This window comes from Akebia trifoliata, chromosome 11 (genome assembly GCF_017979445.1).
Source record: "Akebia trifoliata isolate Shusen 1 chromosome 11, ASM1797944v1, whole genome shotgun sequence".
Taxonomy (NCBI): domain Eukaryota; kingdom Viridiplantae; phylum Streptophyta; class Magnoliopsida; order Ranunculales; family Lardizabalaceae; genus Akebia; species Akebia trifoliata.
This window is the reverse complement of record NC_141385.1, coordinates 7,840,066-7,866,151: the sequence shown is the minus strand read 5'-3', so window position 1 is coordinate 7,866,151 and position 26,086 is coordinate 7,840,066. Positions and strand designations below refer to the sequence as shown.

At 33.1% G+C, this 26,086-nt stretch overlaps 1 protein-coding gene and 1 long non-coding RNA gene across 15 annotated transcripts; one reads left to right on the top strand and one right to left on the bottom strand.

Moving 5' to 3' along the window:
* Positions 1-783: 783 nt before the first annotated feature.
* On the bottom strand, positions 784-10,036 carry LOC147390691 (protein neprosin-like). 2 transcript variants are annotated; one of them, XM_086417250.1, is made up of 7 exons: positions 9,845-10,033; positions 4,720-4,806; positions 2,977-3,189; positions 2,590-2,748; positions 1,954-2,007; positions 1,702-1,848; positions 784-1,237 (listed from the first exon to the last, which is right to left on the bottom strand). In XM_086417250.1, exons 1-7 carry the CDS (start codon positions 9,998-10,000, stop codon positions 851-853), a joined length of 1,203 nt encoding a protein of 400 aa, XP_086273376.1. In that variant the 5' UTR covers positions 10,001-10,033; the 3' UTR covers positions 784-850. The 2 variants fall into 2 exon arrangements, with proteins under 2 accessions (XP_086273376.1, XP_086273377.1); XM_086417251.1 differs by lacking the exon at positions 2,590-2,748 and having other exon boundaries at positions 9,845-10,036.
* A 1,540-nt stretch (positions 10,037-11,576) lies between these two features.
* On the top strand, positions 11,577-17,393 carry LOC147390690 (uncharacterized). 13 transcript variants are annotated; one of them, XR_015182928.1, is made up of 6 exons: positions 11,578-12,007; positions 12,588-12,645; positions 13,052-15,682; positions 15,786-15,837; positions 15,948-16,065; positions 16,768-17,392. It is a non-coding gene; the product is annotated as an uncharacterized LOC147390690 (long non-coding RNA). The 13 variants fall into 13 exon arrangements; XR_015182927.1 differs by having other exon boundaries at positions 11,578-12,645; positions 13,052-13,128; positions 13,417-15,682; XR_015182925.1 differs by having other exon boundaries at positions 11,578-13,299; positions 13,417-13,470; positions 14,732-15,682; positions 16,768-17,389.
* Positions 17,394-26,086: the final 8,693 nt, after the last annotated feature.

Here is a 26,086-nt window from a genome sequence, read left to right as displayed (position 1 = left end):
TTTATACAAAACATACCTCTTCAAGTACAATCAGTTGGTGGGAAATTTGATCATGTACAGACTTTCAAGGTTTGACCATATCGATGTTGTAGACTTTTCATGCATCACATACACGTGATCTCTTTTGCCAAACATAACTAAATTGTATTGCATGCCTGAAGATCGTACTCCTCTCAATTATCATCAATCATATTTACATGCTTACCTTTTGCTCCCTTTAACGTTTTGTGAAGATCTTGTTGAATCAACACATCTCGAAGTTGGACTTGCCATAGCCCAAAGTTGTTTTTTTTCCATTGAATTTCTCCACATCGAACTTGGCGTTCAACACCTTCATAAATTTCGTAGCCATGCCTTAGTTGATCCTCATTTTGATACCAATTTTTGTGTGGAAAACTCCATTCGAACAATCAAGATTGATAAACTATGAAGATTAAAATAGAGAAAACAAAAAACAAAAAATGATTTATGTAGTTCGGTAAAATTGCCTATGACCACAGGCAGCGATGATAATTCTTTATTATGACAACTGCGAAATTACAATACAACTTTTAAGATTTCTAAACTTGGAATATATGTGGCATCCCAGGGAAAACATGCATTTTTTAACAATGAAAATGCCCCCAGAAGTGGTACGGATGCCCAAATCGAGCCAACTTTTGGCCGAAGCTACAAGATACCCCCAAAGAATTCAAGTTAAGGCCATTAACCAATTCATAATATAATGACAAGATACAATGAATAGCATTGGAGTAGATTAAGGGTAAAAACACACCATCTTAATAAAATGTAAAATAAAATACTCTATTTTGCTTCTCTTGAGAAGCTTATTTTTATTAAAATTATTGTCTTACATTCCACAAACACCTCCAGGCCCACCAAACATCAATACATATCCCAATTCTTTTCCTCGAAACCCATAGTATTTTGAGTCATAGCAATTATGATTTTCTACTACAATTTCCAAATGACGTTCTTGAGGATTTATCAAGTAATTAGATGTATTAATGACCTTGATTTCTGCAAAGTAACAAGAATGTTTAAGATAGCCATCAGGAAAATGTCCACTCCCCATTGGTGGACTGACGCCGTTTGGCGGCCCCCTTGCCAACCCTCCCCAAGCGACAACGGAAGCACCACTAGCTAAATGTGGGAGTAATGGCTTCGGCCAGTAACCAACCAACTGTTCACCTACTTCATCTTCACCCATCAACCACCAGTGGCCAGTAACAACATCCTACCATCATAAAGCAGTGTGTATGTAAATCAATAAGATAAGCTCAATCGTTATTGACTGTTGATATTAAGAATAGTTAGTTATTATTAAGGATACATCCAATGGGAGATTAGAGAACACGAGATAGGTTAGTTTAATTTTGTGCAAATTAGAAAAATAAGACAAAAAATATATTTGATGAAGGAGCAAGGAAAAACTAAGACAAAAAATATATTTGATGATGTTAAATGTAATTTTCATTATATATCTAAATAAAATATAATTTTACATCGTTTATATTTAATTTCATACGCATTATCAGTTGAATCCCTATCGGATGAAAAGATGTTTGCGACAAACTGATCTGAAAAACTAATCCCGTAGAATAGATCGTATTTAGGTATGATCCAATACGATGATATTGATAGCCCTAATCTCTACATAGGTCAAAATAGTTATGAAAATATTACATAAATTTGATTTACCTGAAATATGGTCAAATGAATTTCATATTGAGTCCCACCATATTTGGACATGTTGCTTATTAGGCCTCCAACAACGTCATTTTTGCTAACTTGTACAAAGCCGACGCAAAGAAGGTTGAAACAACCAGTTTTATGAAAACCATCTCCCTATTTTGGTAACACAAAACAAATATAATAATAAACATTTGTTTCAAATGCAATAAATGATGAATCTGCTGTAAAAAAGATAAAGCGTAAACCCTTTAAACTCACAGTCCAATATGTAAATACTCGAGTTTTGTTGTCACCAAATAATGCTGGTGCAACCTGTTAAATTAGAACATGTTAGGCGATCCAAATGAGAAAATTATGATATAGTCCAACCCAATAGTTTCAAATTGGGAGTCGATGAATCAGGAAATTTAACCCCCCAGGGGTGTGCCTCGGTGGTAAGACCAACAACTAGAGTTTGCTCCTCTAGGTTGTGAGTTTGAAACTGAGGACCATTTCTTAATTGAGATGTAACATGTGTTGTGTGGGTTGGTGCATGTGGTCATATGGATTAGTCCTGTCGGGTATATCCACCTGGGTTGGGCTGGTACTATGGACTGCCTGATGGACCAGGTCATGGTCCTCTACCAACGGGGATACCATGTTTTAAATAAATAAATAAAAAAGAATCAGGAAATTTAATAAGAAAAAATTCACATGGTAAATTTTTCGAAGCCAACTCAGTGAGTTTGTAGGTCAACTCAGGTGAATGAACTTTTATGAGTTTTTATACAAAGTTTTAGAAGTTTGGTCCAACCAATCTTTTAAATTCAAGAAATTCATTGACTTGGCTATGCAATTCATGTTAATTTCCTGAAATTTTAATTAAGTTGTACTTGAAACTATTAGGTGAATTACCATCCATCCAGCTTGTATAGAACAGAGTTCATCAATTGGACCATTTTCAACCCACATTTGTGCTGTACTTCCTTGATTTGTTGCTACTGTTGGATTATATACATCAATGCGGCCTTTGATTCCCATATATGTATCATTTACCGATCTGAGAATCGCTCTCTGAGTGAAAATAATGTTTAATAATTAGCCCATATAATTACAAATAAAAAAAAGTCAAAAAATAGCTTCTATATGAAGTACAATAAGATCAAACGAGGATTAGTTACGAGGAAAACAAAATTTTCCCAGAAAACAACATATCATTATTCTAAGGATTGATATTTTTTCGTTGCAACTTATAAAACTATAAAAGAAAATAGCATATTCATTCGTAAAATGATGACTTACATGTTGACCTGGGAAAGAAGTTGAAAGTGGATGAATATTTGTAGCAACAGAATTTGAGAAGGATTTAGCTCTTATGAGATCTTCCTTCAGAGTTCTTCGAATTGTGACTGTTCCTTCTGGGCAATCTATAATATTTTGTGTAGACCTTGATTGTTTAGCTATTGGTGATGCTACTCTACCAATCAACCCATTTGGAAGAGAAGTAGGTCTCATCTGAATAGAAAACTCAGTCAAAAGAAACTTGTAAATATTTAATCAAACTTAGTAATTCCTTTAGCATTTCAATAGATTAAGTCATGTGCACCAAGTTGAAGATGATAGCCTCAACTCAATTTGGAGATAGGCCTATCTATGAATAGTTGATTATTCAATTATCATTGATTTATGGTCGATTATTTCAAAATCAAGTATTATTCAATATTTTCAGATAAATATCAAAATTTGGACAAAATTTTATATTTGAGTCCTTATTGGATACAAATTTGATACCGAAATATCAAACTCCAATAATATCATATATCCTATTATAATATGGTTATACAATATGTATATACTATATTTAGTATATTATATAATAAACATTTTGTGCATGATATATATATATATGGGAAGTGTTCGGAGGCTCTTAAAGAGAGCCAAACATTGTGCCAAACATTTTTCAAAATAGGGGTTAGAAGTTTCGGAATGGGCTGGTTTTTTGTGAGGATGATCCCTATGGTGAATAGATCAACCTCATCAAAAATCAGTTCATTCCAAAACTTCTAACCCTAGTTTACAAGTCGAAGAATTGTGGACTGTTTGATTTTTATAAACCACTTTTAATGGTGTTATAAGTTTTGGAATGGGCTGATTTTTGGTGAGGATGATCTCCTCATCATAGAAATCGTCCTCAAAAAAATAAAAAATAAAAAATAAAAAATCAGCCCATTCTAAAACTTCTAACCCATAAATTGAAAAAATGTTTGGCATAATGTTTGACTTTCTTTAGGCCCTCCAAAATTGTGTTTTATTCTTTCATTATATATGCCCCCCAATACAATAAATAACCAAGCCATCTAAAGAAAGGTGATTTGTTATGCATACTAGGTGTTGCATGAAATAACTGTTAAGGAATAATGGTGAAAAAGAGGATTGGGATTACGACCACACTGTAGGTGAAAGAGGATTGTACTCTATGGTGCCTGAGCTCTAGTACCATTTGAACATCTGAATTTAATTTATTCTCGGTGATTAATTACATAACCCTAAAAGGGTTTATTTAGAAATAAAAAAATTCCTAACTAATCTGATAAACACATTCTAATAGGATCTTATCTAAATCCTTAACTAACTGGTCCTATCTAAATCTCTATCAATACGATTAGGTGTATTGCAATACACCTTATTATACTGTTTCAGATCACCACTCTAACAAAAATTAATCCTTCCGAAATCAAAATACTATATTTCCCTTTGCATCAAATCCCTGGGGTCCCCAAGGTTGGGTAATTGATGAAAAGTACATATTAGGACCTTAATTCAAGACATCCAACACAACCTAGCTAATTATAGGCATATATCCAATTAGGTCGCCCAAATTAAGGTTTTTAAAATGGTAGAATGGCTTTGTTAAGTCAGAATTAAGCTCATAAAGATTTATTAAATTAACCTAACCCCTTTAGTTATGTTTACCTTTTATGATATATCTAACAATAAACTTACATTTCTCTTGAGTGAAAGAAATAATATGGGGAAATAAGTTACCTGGATTTTGTGATTCTTGAGCAATGGATGGTCAAATGCAGGTTGTTTGTGGATGTCAATACAGTCGATTATGTCTCTTTCTTCAGTCTAGAAACATCAAAGAAACAATAAGCACCAAAATATCGAATAAATTTTAGGAAAATGATGAAGTAACATTGAAATTGACATTGTTTCAAACATTGCTGATGTGGATTCATCGAGATACCAATGAGAAGCATCTAAGGTTATGTGCACACCAATGTGTGAAATGATGTCAATTTCAATGTTACTCCAGCACGAATCTTTACTTCGTGGTATGAAGTATTTAAAAGAAAGAGTAATGTTTATTTTGTGTCCAATAATAAAATATTACATATGAACGCATAACTCCCTAATATATTTCCCGACTCAATTACTATGAGATAGATGACTCGATCTAGTTGATGAGTTGACTAAGGTGATTTCTTTTTCCACTGAGTTTTAGGATCAAGACACCTCAAGATCCAATCCCCTTGAGTCAACTAAGCTGTGTATCGAGCATTGTTAAAAATGGTATCAATGATTAGAGTGAAATTTTGCCAAATTGGTAGAACCATGCATCAATTTCATGATATAAATAGGGTGGCATTCAACAGACAACATTAGGGAGCCAATGTTGTCTTATATGGCTTAAAAGTTTCGGATTGAGCTGATGTTTTGTGAGGATGATCTCTATGGCAAGGAGATCATCGTCACAAAAAATCAGCCCAATCTAAAACTTCTAAGTCCATTAAAAGTGGTTTACAAATTTTCGGTAAAAAATAAGTGGTCCACAATTTCTAAATCATTTTTATGGGGTTAGAAGTTTCAGATTCAGCTGATTTTTTGTGAGGATGATCTCTATGATGAGGAGATCATCCTCACAAAAAATCAGCCTATTCCATAACTTCTAACCCCATCAAAAGTGATTTACAAAAATTGGACGATCCACGATTCTTCAACTTGTAAACTAGGGTTAGAAGTTTCAAAATGAGCTGATTTTTTGTGAGCATGATCTCTTCACCGTCGAGATCATCCTCACAAAAAATCAGCCTATTCCAAAATTTCTAACCTCATCAAAAGTGATTTACAAAAAATGTTTGGCACCAATCTTGGCAAACTTTAGGGCTGCCGAACCGCTCCCTATATATATATATATATATATATATATATATATTATATATATATATATATATTATATATATATATATATATATATATATATATATATATGTGTATTATCCTCGAGATAACCATAATTGGGATATGATGATCCCTATAATATCTCAATCATGGGTATTATTTTTAAATGGTTGGTATCTTGTGTTATGTCTTGAGTTATATATATGGGTCAAGATCCCTTGACTCTTCTAAAAATGACTCATGAAAAAACACATGATCCCAACCCTTTAAATGTAAAATCAAATGGTTAAGATTTATCCTCAGGATAAGTATCACCGAGATTTGTGTTACCAAGATACTTATAAATCTCAACTATTGGATTTTGTATTTAAAAGATTGGGATAATGTGTTTTTTTCATGAGTCATTCTTAGAAGTCAATGGATCCCAATCCTCTCTCTCTCTCTGTCTCTATATATATATATATATATGAGTTATGTTAGAGTAACAATGAAATGTACACATCAGAATGTATATTTCAAAATTACTTCAGCATTATCATATATACATGGGGAATGCTAATGTCCAAGACCTCATGGGGACGTTAGTATTCTCCAACACATATGGTTATGTGTGCACCACCACATCAAAATGTAGTGTTTTATTATATATATAAAAGTGAAAAAAATAAAGTTAGAGGAAGTGAAGAACAGATGAAATAAATTGGGTTTCAACAAACTATAATTTGATGAAAGGGGTATTATTAAAAAAAAATTGAGATTAAATGAGTAAGAGATGAAAAACAATAAAGTGAATTAAATGGGCAAAAGAGAAAATATAATAAAATTAGAGCAGAGGTCAAACTTTTTCAAGTTAAGAGGGTAAAAATGAAGAAAAAAAAAAGAGTTGGAGAAGTATTATGATAAAAATTGAGATTAAAGAAGTAAAAGATGAAAAATAATAACGTTGATTAAAGGGGTAAAAGAGAAAATATAATTAAATTAGAGGAGGTCAAAAATAAAAAAAATAAAATGGATCTATGAAACTATTGCTTGATTGGTGGTTTAACTCACAAAACTATTATAAAAAATTTGAGATTAAAAGGATAAAATATAAAAAATAATAAAGTGTATTAAAAGGGTTAAAGATGAAATATAATAAAGTTTGGGGAAGTGAAAAATAAATAAAATAAAGTGGGTCCAAGAAACTATAGTTTGATGGAAGAAGTATTATTATAATAAATTGATATTAAAGAGGTAAGAGATGAAAAATAATAAAATGGATTAAAGGGATAAAAGATGAAAAATAATAAAGTGGATTAAATGGTTAGAAGAAAAAATATAGGATGTGAAAATTATAGGAGATGAAGAATAAAAGAAATAAAGTGGGTCCCATGACACTATAACTGGATAAAAGGTTTAACCCACCAAATTGTAGATGATGGGAAGTTTGTCCTACTTGGATTTATCTCTCATAACACTGTAGTTGATTGGACGTTTATATCACACATTGTTGCTCTTACTAAGTTGTATTTTTTGAGAAATTTTCTAGGCAAACCTATATGTAGCAATTTTATTGCAAAAGCTTTCTTACTTTATCAAATTTGTTACAGAATCAAGCCTTACTTCATGAATCAGGCTGACATGTTGGGGTCAGATGGATTATCTAATTGGAAATTGAACACCACTTCCTTCTAGATTTTATGAAAAAACTCAAATTCAAAGAAAACAAGTTTTAAAAAAAAATCCCTTTTAGTCTTAATCGAAGGTCTTTAAAATGAATGGTCACCAAACTCCTAAATTTAAAATTAAAATTCAATGGTGAAAACTAACTCTTTTTCAAAGTTCTTAAAATTTTGTCCTTAATAACCCCATAGCATCAGATCATGTATTTTGATGCTAAAAATTGATATGATTACAATCCACTCCAGGGTATGTTAAGTAACAAATTAACCCCATCAATTTGAATTTTATGATGTGGATTCACACTCTAAGTTTTGCTGGCTAACAGACTTGATAAAGTAAGATTTGGTGAGTAACCAACTTCATAAAGTAAGGTTCTCTTGGAGTTGTCAGAACTTCAAGGGAGTTTTTGTATTAAAAATGCATCAGTTAGGTATGCCCAATAAATCTCTCTTTATTATATAGATATAGGGAAAAGATTGCAGGACCAAGAGACCATGTATAGCATGGACTGAGGTCCACATTTTGGTCAAGTGGACCCCCATTGGTCCAAATGATAACTCAACCTCTTGTTTGTGGTGTAGATTGGGCTTGATATATATATATATATATATATATATATATATATGGATTAGGATTCATGTACACACATATCTACAACGTGTTTTGTCCTATGTGGGCTAAAAGTTTCTGATTGAGCTGATTTTTGGTGAGGATGATCTCTATGATGAGGAGATCATTCTGACAAAAAATCAGCTCAATCCAAAACTTTTAGCCACTAGGACAAAACACGTTGTAGATATATGAGTAGATACGTATATATATAATTATGTATCGGGACGGATCACAGGACATAAGTAAAAAAATATGTAAAAACAATGGTTTTTCAAAATATGGGTCAAAAGTTTTGGATTGAGCTGAGTTTCTGTGAGGCTGATTTCAATGATGAGAAAATCATCCTCACAAAAAATCAGTCCAATTTGAAACTTCTAAATCCATCAAAAGTGGTTTACAAATTATTTGTAAAAAATCGATGGTCCACATTCTAAATCACTTTTGACGGGGTTAGAAATTTCAGATTGAGCTGATTTTTTTTATAGAATATATATATATATATATATATATTTGTGATCATAATATGTTTTAGTTACTTGTAGGAGTTGTGCTAGAGTGACCTCAAGCTAGAACCTCACACTGCACTTCTTGACGTGAAAGTGGATAAGAACCAGAGATGCTTTTTCACTAGTATCTTGATGAAAAGCATCTCTGGTTCCTATTCATTTTCACGCCAAGAAGAGCAATGTGAGGTCACTTCAGCATTATTCTACTTTTATATTATGAATGCATCCATAATGTTTGGGCTGTACCTTCCCATCAATGCTTATTATTGTCACACCGGACTTGGACGTAATTGAATTTTTCACTTGGACCCTTGACCATTAACTGGCTTGGCTTGAAATTAGTAGGGCTTTCAATAGAATGGGTTTGGCCAGTCTAATTTGGGACTCATCCAATAAATATGGGATCTCAGTGTTAAGATCCCAATCCAATCCATTAACAATCACATCGAATCTATATTGGGCAAACTCAATTTTATGTACAATATCTAAATAAAATTTATAAATCTCAATAAAAATATAATATAAAATATCTAATTTCTAACATATGTTACTTTCGAGAGTCGTGATAATAAGACACCCTCCTTTGACACATCCCCCCTTATGTCCCATCACAGAACATCATTTTCCTCGGGATACACAAGAAAATATTTGTGTATCCCGAGGCAAATGATCTATGGTTCTGTGATGGGAGAGTAGGGGAACATGTGTCAGAGGGGGCGTTAGAAAATCATTATACAACTTTCTAACATATTATTGGATCGGATCCTTATCGGGATTGGGACATGGTTGATCCAGCCAATGAGACATCAAATCGAAACCTTATCAGAATCTAAAACATCAATCCAGAGCTAAAGTTATCGGATTGGATTTTGGGTCTGATCCGATCCTTTGAAAGCCCTAAAATTAAAGTGATGACCGATTAGCACGGGCCATTTCTGCCTGTCTCATTGAAAGCTCAGTTCCTATTGTGTAGACCTTCTGTCATCCTTCAAATGGGATACTGAAGAGTTAGAGCAACCTTTAGGGCTATGGCTCAATATTTATAGGCCCAAAGAAGAAAGCTCCAGCAAGTGAAAATATTGGAATAGCCACATATACAACAAGAAAATTTTGAAAGTATGGCAATTGGCAGGTAGATCATGTTGTTTAAGAAAACTTAAAAAATAAAATAACAACACTATAAAGGGATAAGCACACCATAATACCTGAAAAGTCTTGATGGGGGGCTTATTTAGACTCTTGAGTTGTCTCTCCAACTCAAGATCTTCTTTTGAGATGCTCCTTCCTCCTTCAACCCCATATAGGCTCAAGCTAGAAAGCAATACTACTAACAAGAAGATGATGAGATCCATCAAAGCCATGAACTTAAGCTCCTAGTCTTTTCTTTCTCATTGATGTATTGATGCATGCCTTTTATTTAGATATAGAGTTACCATAAATGCTGCTGAGCTGTGTAATAAATATGATTTTAATTGTCATTTTGTTTTTATTAAGAAATTTGTAACAACCATTTATGATAGATTCTCAGGGATTCATGAGTCCGACTTTGAAGTGGGCCGCCCGCTTCAAATTTTTTAGACATGTGACATTTTGAATTCATTTCACGGCCCCTACATTTCTGCCAAAATTTGACAGAAAATTTGTTCAAAATCTGGAATTTTGGTTTTGGTAGGGACTTAGTCCGAAAATTTTTTAGATCGATTTTGGATCAAAAGATAGGGACCAAAGAAATACTGTTTTTCAAATATGTAAATGAACTATATTTATATTTTATATTTCATTTAGGTGTATAATGTAAACTATAATTTACAAATACTACTTTTATTTAATTGAATCGGGTACGTTGGATTAAGACCGATCCAAAAACATTATGTTTTTTGGGATTCGATCTGGAATAATAAATTTCATATTGAATCCGGCTCTGATTTAAAAATGAAAATTTTGATCCATTTAAACTCCTTATTGGTTCTGTTGTGGTTTCCCAAAAGCATCATGTTTCTCTTGTTCTCTTATTTCCCATTATTGAATGTATTTTTAATACCAAAGGCGATAACATTTGAGCTTATAATATATTGTTTTATGATGGTAGGATCATGTTACTGGCCATTGGTGCTTGATAGATGATATTAACAAAATAAATATCGGTTATTGGGGAGGGTTGGCAAGGGGCGCTCCAACCTTAAACAACCTTAGTCCCGCAATGGGGAGCGGACATTTCCCTGATGGCAACTAAAATGTTTCTAGTTTTTTTTTTTTATCAAATCAAGGTTGTTAATGCATATAATTACTTGGTAAATCCTGACCGATTGAACGTTTTTGTAGACAACCGTAACTGCTATGATGCAAAAAATATGGGGTTTCAAGGAAAAGAATTAGGATATGTATTCATGTATGGTGGGCCTGGAGGTTATTGTGGGTATATATAAGACAATAATTTTAAGAAAAATATGCTTCTCAAGGGAAGCAAAATAAAGTATTTTATAATGTAATTTTATATTTTATCTAAGAAGTTGTGTGTGTGTGTGTGTGTTTTTTTTTTTAAATATATTTAATTCACCCTATGGTCTTTCTCTGGACTCATTCAGAATTATAATTGAATATCAATTTAATTAATTTTATGGGTTATCATGGTTTGATTCACTTTAGTCTAGCTAGCTTTGATCAAACTTGATGTATCCTTTACTTCGTTCTTGTCAAGATGATATTTCCTCTGATATTTTCTCAAAGTGCTCACAGAAATCTTGGATTCACCAATCGTATTTACCCACGTGTGTCGAATGGCATTCTTAATTTTCAAAAGTACCCTTGATAGTTACAAAAATACCCTTAATGAGAAAAGACCAAACATAGGGTTATCTCAAATATTTACCAAAACATGGAGCAGTCACACACACTACAAGAAAAATGATCTATAGCAACAAATTATTGTAAACTATTGTGACGGCCATGTTTTAATTGTTGGTATAGGATATTTTAGCGACGACCACATATGCTGACCGGGTTTTTACTGGAAAAATACGCACGACTTCCCCTTTTCTATTCTCACTCTCAGATTTTATCAGAAGTTTTTGACCCAATAAGCCAATTTTCCCTTCTTTGCTTTAATTGAATCTCTTTTTTTCATTGTTTTTTTTCTTTTCGAATTTAAGATCAAATCTCTCAAAATCGTTTAGGGTTTTTCAATCATGAATTCCTCATCTTAATTTCAATTTTTTTTTATTTTAGTTCTGTGGATCCCTCTCATCGTTTATTACTTGGAGGTAGCTTATGAGAGTTGGTTTTCTTCATCAAGTGTGCTTGAATCAGGGTTTTGTTTTGGAGATTCTGAAGTGAAATTGATTTGGAAAAAATAATAAAACTCTCTAACAGTTAGTTTCTCTCTCTGTCCTTCACATTACAGACCAGATCTTGGGTATATAGATTTTGAATTTATTGGATTTGCTTTTGTGATTCATTGCTTAATACTACAGACCAGATCTAAAGAAATTTCTCCATTTTATTTTTTCTTCCAGGTGGATCCATAGTGATGTTCAATTTTTTTTCCTGTTCTTGATTTGTTCTAGCGTTCGAGTACTCGGTCTCACTCAGTGATTTTGGTTCTTTTTTATTTATTATTTTCTTCATATCTATGCATTTGAGCTCTCGATCTCTCTCATTCTAAGTTATCGATATGATATCGAAACTTTAATCAAGTTCGATAATTTAGTTTTGGTTTTATTTTTTGTTCGATTTTAAACCAAAAGCCTAATTTGTTTAGTGTTGATTCTATTTTTATGTTTGATTACAAACCAAAAGCCTAATAATTCTATAGTTTTGATTCTATTGTTGGTTCGGTTTCAGACCGAAATCCTAATTTCTCAATTTTATAACTAAGATTTCAATAAAAGAAAGTGGTAATTTTATTACGGTGTAGCAATCGAATCCTAAACCCTAGATTTCATTTTCTAGATTTTTAAAGGTTCCTATCAAGAGGAGATCGTCTCAGTTGAGCTTCTTGCACCGATAGGTAGGTTTTATAAGGTTTGAAGGTTTGATTTCTTTGGGTGCATCAGTGGCTCATGTCATGCTCATTTTATAAATGTGTTTATTTATTGATTCTAAAACAGTTAGGGTCTATAAGTACTGCAGCCAATTGATAGAACATTCCAGTTTTATGGGTATTGTCTGATTTAAAATTTTCTCTCAACTTTTAGTGTTGAATTGTTAAGCAAAGGAAAAAAATTTATATTTGAATGTTGTCCTGTGTGATTTATTTATTCTGAGTTTTTAGCTGTGTATAGTCATGACTTTTTTTGTCCTCTAATTAATCCTAAACTCCTAATATATAGTATACAAGAATTGTGGGGGTTTATTTCCTCAACTTCATCCCAAAATTTTCTCAACTTAATTTTGATATTCCAAATGTTGAACAGGGTCCCTGATTCATACCTACAACTACATTTGTTAGAAATTGCCATTTTCCATCATTGAGACTGTGGATGTGATAAAGGTTAGACCCTAATTATATATGGGTTTCTATTTTAATAAAAGTAAAGGTCAAGAGATAGGACACATGTTAAAAACACACGGGTATCTCAAATGTGCACAAGAGCATGGAAGGATGACATGTACAAATGCCATTCTTTCTAGCCACCTACTTCAAAGCTTTTTCTCAAGAAAGGTTAGACCCTAATTATATATGGGTTTGAATGTTAAATTTGATTAACATGTATATTTGTGCTTATATATTGGTTTAGATGAACTTCTAATGTTTTTTCTTTCTCATCAATGAAATAAGATGAATTAAGGAAAACATGGTTGTGTAAAAGGTGCGAGACAACGAATGCTAAAGGTATGCTCCATAGTTGATATCCACTCATTGAAGTTTGAGGGTGCTTTGTACCGTTGTTAGATTTGCAATGAATGAATGATCTAATTGGCTTATGTTGTTGCAATGTCTTGTTAGCTTTTCATCAGCTTTATGTGTATGGATATTTTGTTTGATCTATCATGGCATTGTTATATAAGGTACATAACATGTTAATTAAATTAGCCCATTGTAAACAATCGTATCTGACATGGATACACCACCAATTTTGAGGTGGCCATGTAACATATGCTAGGTAAGCCCACATGAAAGGATTCTAAATTTAAGTTGTGGGTTTGTCACAAGATGGCTGGGTGCTAGTTCTCCTTTCCGTGGCCTTGAAATTCACCAACTTATTATTCCTTGATGTATTCCCACCTAAATAACCCTAGCTTCTAATGGGAGCACTTTGTTTTGAATGCTTATACCTTAGTGTTCCCCAGAACTAGATCTAGATGATTCCTCTCTTTTAAGGGGTCTTGGCTTCTTTATGAGTAATATTTTTCATAAAATATTGACATGGATTTACTATTTTCTGTTTATAACTTTATGTTACTGTACACATAGGTCTCATAAATGAACACATGTGAAGTAACAATATTTGTTGTTGAACAAGCTTTCTTCCACGCCTTCTTAATTGCCTACATGAACATATGTAAAGTAAACCATAAAACTCAATTCAAACATAAAGTTCTAACAGTCCAGAAAAAGAGTTGTAGCTAGAATTGCAAGATCAAATGTATTATCCTTTTCACGATTTACCTCTGAATTATTTGTTGCACCACCTTTAGCTTCAAAAGCATCTACATTAATCACATTATGTGAAATTGCAAGACTACCCATTGGATTAAACCTATCTACCCTATTGATTTCATGTTCATAGTTGATCAAGCTTGTTAATTTTGGATTGAAGTTGCCTCTCAATAGTCTATGATGTCTAAACCAGAAGCTCTGTCAAGACTACTGGAAAGTTGTTTCTCTAGCAAAATGCTATAGCAAAAGGTAAAAAGAGAACCACAAAATAAAAAATCCTAGTAGATATTTTTGTGGACCCACTATATTCCTCGACTTCTAAGGGTTTTTCATCATAAATTTTGGTTTAGAATATGGATCTAGATATAGTTGAATGACAATATTGTTGGATCAGGATTCATGTAGCCAACCCCAAATGATCGGGATAAGGTTTTGTTGACTGATTGTTAATCTGTGGTAATATGTATGTTTGTGTGAGTGGGTGTGCATGCAGGGTTCACACCTACATAAGGCATATCAATCCCAAGGTCGATATACTTAGCCAGACAATTGTGAACACACAATTCTCAAGGGCTCAAGGGGTAATGGGTTATTGTGACATTATTCTTATTAATCTTTGTACAATTTGTTTTCATGCCATATTGTAAATTCTCTCCCTTGTAAATCAATGTTTTTTTATCATTTAACTTTCCTGTGTATTGATGTCATTAAATTCTTGTAGTTTAGTGTTTGGAGTTCATAGTGAGCAATTACCCACTATTCCCTTGTCCACCTCCATAGACCTTGCCGCCTTCGCTTGATGTGGTTTTTATTGCCTACCGTTTATCATCCTTGGGACTTGAGTTTTAAATTCTATTTAAACCTATGCTCAACTGCCCTTGCCTTCGCAATGCAGTGGTGCATGCCACTAATATATATATATATATATATATATATTTTGCTAAGTAGAGGAATTCCTGATATTTGTATTATGACTTTAGAATGGATTCACGCATGCAAATCACAGCTCAAAGTTCATCCTTCAATTGTGGTGCATGTATAGACTTATGCTAAATCACTATATTACTTAACTTTCAACTTGTGAATTTGATTATTATCATAGAACTTCTTTAAAGTGACCTGTTATTTTATTTTAAGGTCACAGTTTCATTAGACTTTATTTTCATCTTATTCTTTATCCTCTCTTGTGCTTTTGAGGTCTCTGCTAATGTTTAGTTGAATGCTTCCCCTTTGGAAAGTGATTTCTTTGATATTTTTGAATTCTATGATGGAGATTGTTGAGTTAAGAAGGCTGACACAATTGAGGGCATGTTTCCCTTCCCAATGGATGATCATTCTTCCAATGTGTAGGTGTGGGAGAGAGATCATTCTTATAGCTTCAATCGAGCTATATGTAAAGAACATGGAACTCTTCCAAGAAGACATACAAAAGAACTTCACCCCTGTAAGATAAGAATAGTCAAATAGACTTATTACAAATCATTTTTTTCACTTACTGAATGTGTTTTTTTTTACACATTGTAACATTGCATGGGGGATTTGGTCAGATGATATGTCATCTTGGGGAGACTCTAATGATCTTTTCTCTTACCCAAACAAGTGAGTACAATACAATTAAAAGAATTCTCCATATGAAGATAGATAGTTTCCCTTGTTGAGTTTCTCATATTTTTAAATTTGCCTTTGAAACGCCAATGGGTGTGTTGCAGAGAAGATAGGCTTGGCTTGCAAGTGGGGTTACAAAAGTGCAACTCTATACAATCACCAATATATTGTGTCTGCCAGATCATCCTCTAATCTCATACAAACCGCAGATCAAATCTCTGAGTTAAGGATCTCTCTCTCATCCGCATATTTATCTTTGTCAATTTGTTTTGACAGTGCAGATTCATATGAATTTGTATTGATTTTATTGCGTTTGTTCTATTTTGAATCTAAACCCTAAAAAGCAACGCTTTATACATTAATCTTCCATTACAAAGATTTCTGATTGTGATTATAGATTTTATTTGCTTTTTGACTTAATTTGTCTTTCAATTATGTTGTTTGAAAGCCTAATTAGTTTCGTTTTTTGATCATTGTTATACAAGTTATCCCCCTTAAGTCTCAATGAAACCAAATAGCTAAATCTATATTTTTCAAAATTTTAATTTATTTATGGTCTAGTTTTCATGGTTGATGTTCATGATGACAATCTTTACAAATTGGAACATTAGAAATTGCGACAGGAAGGGTTTTCCAAGGATCTTCATTTTATGGTATTTGAATTTTGCGATCATAAGGTTATCAAATCTCAAGTCTTTTTTGCTTTTGATCGACGACCCATTGTTGGAGATATTATCTCAATTTCTAATATTTTAGTTGTCTTCTGGGCCTATCAAAATTCAAAACCATTGATCAAGTAAGATTTCCTTATGATTTAAAATGAGAATGTTGTTAAAGGCATGTTAATTGCAGTACTACTCTCTAATGATTGTTTGATATGTATGAAGGATGAAATGGGAGATTTTAACATGTTTTTATTTGCAGTACTGAACTCGAGTGCCGATGATATTAAATGCCTCTGTAGTGTTGATGAACTGTGCCCTTAATTAGTTATTTTAGCTAAGAGAAGGCGTGTGAACTTTGTGGATGGTTCCGTCTACTAAGAGACATCGCATGGGAGATTCTAGATAACCGGGTTTGGGAACAAAATGGGTTGATTCGAGAAAGGAGTAGGTGACCTTAGAAGCCTTAGCTTTGAGGAGGATATCGAAGAGGGCATTGAAGAAGGCAGAGTCGGGGGAGAAACCTTGCAAATAACATAGCCAATTCAAGGAGATGAGGGCATTGTTTGGATGTTTGATTATATGTTGGATTAAGTTTGAGAGGGACATTTGGGCCTTTACATATTGCTGGCTGGGGTCAAGGGGGCATGTCATCGATTTCAAAACAGAGGGGTATCTCCAATATTCAGCAAGACATGAGGGAGCATTTCATCAATTTTAAAATACAGGGGTATCTCCGATATTTAGCAAGAACCGAGGGGGAATGTGTAAAATAAGCATTTGTTTTTTTTTTTTTTTTCAAAACTTCTCTTATAGAGACAGCCATGATTGTTGCTAGTGACCTTTTTTTTTCTTATAAAAAAGTTATCCTTCAGCTACGGCGACAAGCGACTGTAGTTTAATTTGGCATATAGCGACAATTTTTGAAACACTTGGCTGTCGGTAAATCACATAGCGATGAGCAATGACGGCTAGGGTGGCTGTCGTTATAGGAATTGTGACAGTTTTGTTCACTTTAGCGACAGCCAACGACTGTCGCTATAATCCCTTTTTATTGTACTGATATCATGTAAAGGGTAGGATTCCTTGAAAACTTTGAAGCAGGTTGGCCGTTTCAGAGTTTTGTTTTTTCATTCACATCCAAACACTTTAGAAATATTTTTGAAAAGTTATTTTGGTAAATAAATAATATTTTTAAATGATTTGAGATTATAGCATAGAATATCCATCTTGTTCTTAATATAAAAGTATGTTATTTAAAAAAATCAAATACATATACAATAGTAAAAATCAGCGAACAAATATGCATCTTCATAATGAGGTATGGAATAGTTGTGGTTGTATTGTTGTATAATTAATTATACAAGTAAAATAGGCATATTCTTATCCTCTTCTCACTCGGAATAGACTAATTGTAGACACAATTTTCTTGAATAAATCGGAAGATATGTTGGCGATGATTACTTCTAATATACGATTGATTGTATAAAGTGTTGTTTTCTTTTGTAATAATACTTTATTTTATTGCTATTATTATTGCTTTTGACTGATCAGTTGAGATTGGAGAGACCTCTCCCTATATACAAATCTTAACAAGAATAATTACAACATATATCTTCGAACATGATTCTCAAACTAGTGCAAAAAAAAAGACTTCAGACATTGGTTTTAATAGATGTCTAAAATTATAGGCATCAGTTTAAAATCCCATGTATTTGGGACTGATACCTTAAGCTTGAGACTCAAGGCATCAAGTAAGAACCGATGTCTAAAGTAAACACAAAGATGTCCAAAGTCACAATAGGTATCGGTTTTATGGTTCAACTCTACATGTCCGGTTTTATAAAACCTGTGGCTAAAGTTTTTATTATTATTTTAAAAAATATTTTTTCGGTTTTTCTGCACACCATGTCAAGGTTTACTTTCACATTAATTTATATATATATAAAAAAAAAAAACTTACATTGATTCATAGTTTACAAAATTACCTTGTAGTACTAAATAAATTCTTACAAATGGAAACTTTTTCGAACATGAACACCCAAGTATATAGTCTACAATGAGATGAACTAATGGAATGCTTAAGAGATGAGGGAGGGGTGAAAAAGAAAAAAAAGGAGATAAAGGTAGAAATATCTTATTCAGTTTTCCTCCAAGCGTTGAAGTACTTAAATCAACAAAGATCTATTGCCTGCAAATCGAAAAACTTGCTACTTGGAAACCAAATCAATAACGTGCTCATAAGAGGAAATATGTGGAAGAATAAATATTCATTTTGAGTAAAGTAGTGAACTTTAATATTTCCAAGAACGTAAACAATTATCTGTGGTCTATTTATCTTCACCTCCTAAAATAACCTCAAGACACTTACTGTGGTTTGTTTCTCTAGACAACATTCTGAATATTTTAGTTGTCAGGTTGGGTGTGGTTCTTGTTGAACTAAAATAATAGAGCAAGTGTCATCAATATTTCAATTTGTAACAGTTTTGTGAGTGGAACATCGAACCCGAAGATCATGAAACTATTCAATAAAAACTAATATCCTAGCATATAGAAAAATGACTTAAAAATTAAATGAAAGATAAAATATGCTAGACTATTATATGTATATACCTGCTTGCTGAAGTACTTGGTTTGCTTTTGTGCTCAGTTGTTGTTTTAAACAAACCCCCCTTGAATACCTGAGCCACAGACAATTAAGGATGGAATTTAGCTTCAAAATGTGCTTCAACAACTGCGGCTTGATCATTTTTACAGTGAAAGAATCATGCATTTCTGACATAGTTATCCACGCATCTTACAGACTTTTATGGTAAAGCAAAAATAATAATATAAAGAATCTTTAAGAAAACCTATTAATTTCAATCAGATTAGCAAATCAGAACGAATTAGATTATCTTAATACATGACAAGCGGCAGGAGATACTAATCTGAAAATGTTCCGAGCTATAAGCTACTCTAAACATTGTCTACAAATGCGAACATTGATTCCACAAGTGGTAATAATATGTTCATGCAATAAGCATATATCAAGTAGTTTGAACTTTGAGCATAAAATGGAGCAACATTTATCAGATAAGATGTATATGAAAATATGCAACTTAATTGTCAAAAAAAAAAAAAAAAAAATCACATGAGCAATGATAGTCTTTTATGCACTGTAATCCAAGTATTATACTTACAGAAAATGGAAAGTCTGAAACAAAAAAGCCTAGGGAGCTTTCAAATATCAGTAGATAATTTCCATATTGCAGCCATGTGTAATGTTGGCTGGTCTAATTTTTCACATTATAACCTTAAATCTAGAATACAGACCCATCAGATGGCGAAGAACCCATTACTCATGGTCTACTTTTTGTCTGATTAGTTGATTCTATGTTTTGACACCTTTTAATACCCCAACAACCCTCGATATGTTTAACATAAGTAACAACTCTCAGCGAATCCAAGAACTTGATCTTGAATACTAAGTGTTGACCCAATTGTAATGATGATTAATATTTTGAACTCAAAACAAGTGGAGGACTGCTATAATTTTTATTTTAAATACTTTTATATTGGTTGTAAAACAAATAAGCAATTTAATTAGTTATTTTCTCCATACCTTCTTCCAATCTACATATTAGTTTAGGAATATGTCCTTCTTGGCCCTGGTGTACAGTATTCTGCCAATAAAATACCACCAACTGAATAAAAGAAACCAACATAACAAAACTCCCACAGCTTAAGCAATATTACTTATCCAAAACAACATACACACACACACACACACTGTTTATTTTATTTACCAACTTTTTTCCTATAACAGTAGCCACCAACAGAACATTGTTTATTCCTCGACAATTACCAAAGAGAATGAGAGGGAAACAAAAAGATGACCAACAATAATGACACTAACCTCTTTTAATAAAAGAAACATTAGCCACCACCAACACATCTCCAACCCTCTCTTGTTTATTCGACCCAGACCCACAAAAACCAATTATTCATCCAATCCACCCTATTCAGACTTGCAACCGAACAAAAACATAAAGACAACCAAAAAAGAAAACCAACCAACTTCAAGCTTTTAGACATCAAAATAGAGAACTTGATTTTACCCTCCCCCCCATGTGCATATGTTTTAATAGAAAAACTATCGATTAGAATAACCTTAAGAACACCACCACCACCCTCGAACACATTGGGATAGACCAAATTAAGCTATGCAAAAGCGATTAGTTTAAGTGTAGCATAAGCATTATGCAACAAGGATCTAGATCCATGACATCATTCATTGTTTAAAAACGATAAATGTGATCGTCTTGGTAGGTTGAATTGATTAACTACCTAGAAACCAATATATTACCAGAACAACCCAAGACCTTTTTATGGGGGGAAAAAGGTGGCAAAAGGGCTTCAAAAACAGATACGTATGTGGGCTGAGTTACAAAAGAAAACAGTAATCCTGGTTATATATATATAGACACCCCATTTTTGAACAGTCATCTGTAGACACCCCATTTTTGCATCTGCCTAATTCGACAATTCGTCACCCGGTTATCGTGAATTCCTAATGATGATCGCAAAGAACTCGAAGGTTTATGAGTACTGTTTCTGACTTTTTTCATTTCCAATCTTTTCATGTCCCCTACTCATTATGACTCGACATAGAAATCCATGCATGCTTAGGATCGCTACACCTTACACTCGATTTAGCAAGCACGTACGCTTAGGTTCGCTACACAATTTGACAACGTAGAGACCTCGCTACGTTAGGAAAACATGACTTTGAAACTTAGAAATAATCACGTAAGAACTGAAAGAAACCTCATGGTAAAATTCGTAAAAATCTGCAAAAATCGATAAAATGACGAAAATACCCCTCATAAATTTCGAACCTCCGAAAGACCTCGAAAGTACTTCCATTGCACTCAGAACATGATTTCGAGTCTAACAGGACCCAAACGGACGAAAATGAGAAAATTTAGGAAAAATCATAAAAATGACTGAAATGCCCCTCAACATCCAAATTCGACCTAGAGATCCCGATCCTTAGGAAAATGTAATAAAAATCGAAATTTAGGTAAAAATCCAATCTAACTAAAAATAAAACTCAAATTAAAAATTAAATAATTCAAATTTAAACAATTAAAATTAAAAATAAAACTCAAATTAAAAAGTAAACAATTCAAATTCAAACGATTGAAATTAAAAAATAATTAAAAAATTAAAATCAAGTAACAATTAAAATTAAACAATTAAACAATTAAAATTAAAATCAAAGAACAATTAAAACTGAACGATTAAACATTTAAAATTAAAATCAAACAACCGATCAAATTAAAATTAAAACGTAATCAACAAATTAAATCCAATAAAGAAAAAAATTTCAAATCAATGAACCAAAATTCCAATTAACCAATTATTAAAATTAAACTCAAATCTAATCGACAAATTTAAAATCCAAAATTAATCCAATCCAAAATCAAACTCGATTGATAAAATCAAATTGAAATTAAATCTTAATTGAATAATTAAAATTAAAATTCGAAATATAACACAAACTCAAATTTAAATTAAAAGAAAAATTTTAAGTACCAAATCAAAATCAAAATGTCGATGAAATCCTGTTAAAAATCAACCCAAAACGAAAATCCTCAACCAATCACGATGTGTTAACAAGGGACAACCAACGCTACGAGTAGCAGGGGATCGCCCCACGATCATTCTCCCAAAGGACGTGTAAAAAAAAAAAAGGAAAGAGAAATAAAAGAATTAGAAAGTGAATTAAAATAGAAATTATGTTGTATAAAAGAGAGACGTTCCTCTCTCTCAGGGCTTCTCTTCGGTAAAAACGGGGCTCGGCTGGACATCTTCTTATTCTCTCCTCCGACTCTCTCTCTGCACTCTCTGCTCTCTCTCTTGGAGGTTCATCTCTACTCTCTATCTCTCTCTCTCTCTTGGACGTTCAGACCTGCTGCCCAGCTCCTCTCCACGTCCTCCCCTTGCTGCCCCCTCCATCATCTCTATTAAACCTGCAACTAAGCTCCCCCTTTGTCATCTCATATTCAGCCATCACTCACAGCCTTTTTCACGTTCTACCAAGCCCCTCTTCTTCACTCTTTGTCTTGCTGCAACACCTCTGCTCTCTCTGCCCTTCTCCCTCTCCGCATTTTCTTCCACAGGCCGAATAACCTCCCCTCTCAAACTCTTTCTCTCCTAGACGTTTCACCTCTCACAACAGTAATACTCCTATCGTTCTCCACTCTTCTTGGCCATTACAGCAGCCACTGCAACGCACACCTCCACAGCCATCACATCCAGTGCCGCAACAGCCCTCCCAGCCGTCTCTGTCACGTCCTCTACACCTCCCCAGCACTCTCTCTGTTCTCTTCTCCTTCACAACACCCCTAATACGGCCACGTTTTGCTGAACCAGAACCACCCTTGCTGTCCCCTTCTCTATCTCCATCTCCAGAACACCGCATTGCTGCAACAGTTTCCCCGTTGCATTCACATCATAAACCAATAGTCCTCCCAGCCATCTCTCAGACATCATCGTCTACGCAATGCGCCACAAAAACTTGCAAGTCTTTGGGTTGTACTTGAAGGAGTTGAATCACGCTACCTTTCCTTCTAGGTAAGTTCATTTGTTGGAGTTTTTTTTTTTTTTCACTCATACTTCAGGGCACATTGTGTATTTTCTCCTTTGTTTTCGTTCTACATTGAGGTTTCACGTTGATTCTAGGCGTCATGATTTTCGTAGAATTTATCATGAAAAAGTTTTTTTTTAGGCTCGTGATGTTATGTAATGATTTTTTCGCGCTTAGGGGAGATGCTTCGTTTTACTTTTTGGTGTTTGTCTTGGCATATTGATAGGATTAGAAGAGTTTTTTATGCATTCTTTATTTTTATTATTTTTTGCATGCCAATAAGGTTAAGAGAATATTTATTTCATATATTTTCTATAGTTTTTTTCATAAGATTTTATTTTTATTTTTTCTGTATTTTTTGTTGTTTTTGCGCATTGATAGGTTAGGAGAATATTTTTATGCCTCCATCTTGTTTATTTTTGTTTTGTTATTTTTTATTTTATTTTTTGCATGTTAGTAGGATTAGGGGATTTTTTAAAATATCGTGATCACTATGCTCGAATTGGGTTTTCATGATTTGTAATGATATTCAAGCTCTTCGTATTATTTTGAGATTTTTCCTTGTGATTAGTGTACCCTTTGACTTGACAAATATGCATGTCGTTGAAAGATCGCTATTTCGACAAAATCGAAAATCATGTATGTATGCTTGTTTTGGTTAGTTTAAAGATTTGAGGAACATGGAATTTTTTTTTCAAATTTAGAAATTTTATGCAATGATATTTGTCAATCTCCAATTTGATAAGTATGATATCCTGGATTCTTTGTTGTTTGGTAAATTTTCAATTTGGTAATTCTTGGCAAATCCATAATCTTCTAATTTGGGACGTCATGTTTATATAATTCTCCTTTTAGGAAATTATTTGCGGATCATTGGAAAATTTATATTTGGAAACCTTTTAATAGGAGATTGCATAATTTTCTATTTTGGGGAAAACCCATATTTATAAATTTCTATTTTAGGAATTTCATGTTTTAACAAATTTTCAATTTAGAGAATTTTGCATTTTTCCATTCAATTTCATGTTCACAAGAATTTGAGATTTCCTAATTCAAAAATTTGGTATCTTTCGTAAACTTTCCATTTTGGAAATTCATTTTGTAAACTTCCAATTTGGTAATTCATCATATTTTTTTTTTAAAAATTCTAGATTAGGAAAATTCAAGTTCCTTATTTAGAAATTTCACAAGTTCCAACTTAGTAGTTTTGGTATTCATTTTTTTTTCTTGTTCGGAGAATGTTTTGGATGCTTCCTATTTTGAATAATTTTGCTATGTGAATTTTAGAATGTGAGGTGCGATTCAAGGCTTTTTCAAGATTCCCCTTTTGTTAAAAAATTTAAGAAATAATCATGTAATAATTGGGACATTTTTTGCTATAAGGTTTGTTTGGCAAACCTGATATAACTTGGTGATGATGATTGGACCATACTCTTGACTTTAATTTCTCCCGTTGACCGTATGATAGCTTTGGATCATAGTAAAGATCGATCATTTTGATCGGGAGGGTTCCGTGCCTAATACCTTTCGAAACCCGTAATCTGACCCCTTACCCATCTCTCTGATTTGTGGATCGACCCATATCTATTTGGAGTTAATTTTGGTTCCTGGACCTAAACTAGGTGGCGACTCTCATTTTTCAAAAGTCCCCCATTTATAAATCGGACTCCTCATCACTATTTAGTGAAGAAGGGTCGAGGCGATTTCACATCTACCATACCAATTGTGTTAAAGATGTATCCTTATTCTCCTTCCTTACCCTTGAGCTTAGGACAAACCCTGTTGAAGTGTCTTTTCTTGCAATAGTTAAAGCAGTTCACCTCCTTGCGATTTCTGGATTTATATTTGTATTTATTCCTCCTTGATTTTTTTCTCTTTGCCTTTCCTTGAACAAATAGACCCTCTGCCTGATTTTTTTATATTAGGAGCATTCATTCTATATTCGTTTGAAAGAGGTGTTGCTAAAATAATATCCAAAATAATGGAATCCTTCCCATAGAGCCAGATCGTAGCTAGATGCTCATAGGAGTCGAGAAGTGATGATAGAAGGATTAGGATTTTATCCTCATCATCCAATTTAACCTAAATGTTCAATAATTTAGAAATAATCCAATTGAATTCATTGGTATGAGTATTATAGGCGTATCTTTCTTTATACAAAACATACCTCTTCAAGTACAATCAGTTGGTGGGAAATTTTATCATGTACAGACTTTCAAGCTTTGACCATATCGATGTTGTAGACTCTTCATGCATCACATTGCATGTGATCTCTTTTGCCAAACATAACTAAATTGCATTGCAAGCCTGAAGATCGTACTCCTCTCAATTATCATCAATCATATTTACATGCTTACCTTTTGCTCCCTTTAACGTTTTGTGAAGATCTTGTTGAATCAACACATCTCGAAGTTGGACTTGCCATAGCCCGAAGTTGTTTTTTTTCCATTGAATTTCTCCACATCGAACACCTTCATAAATTTCGTAGCCATGCCTTAGTCGATCCTCATTTTGATACCCATTTTTGTGTGGAAAACTCCATTCGAACAATCAAGATTGATAAACTACGAAGAATAAAATAGAGAAAACAAAAAACGCAAAATGATTTATGTGGTTCGGTAAAATTGCCTATGTCCACAGGCGGCGATGATAATTTTTTATTATGACAACTGCGAAATTACAATACAACTTTTAGGATTTCTAAACTTGGAATATATATGGCATCCAAGGGAAAACATGCCTTTTTTAACAATGAAAACGCCCCCAGAAGTGGTACAGATGCCCAAATCGAGCCAATTTTGGGCCGAAGCAACAAGATACCTCCAAAGAATTCAAGTTAAGGCCATTAACCAATTCATAATATAATGACAAGATACAATGAATAGCATTGGAGTAGATTAAGGGTAAAAACACACCATCTTAATAAAATGTAAAATAAAATACTCTA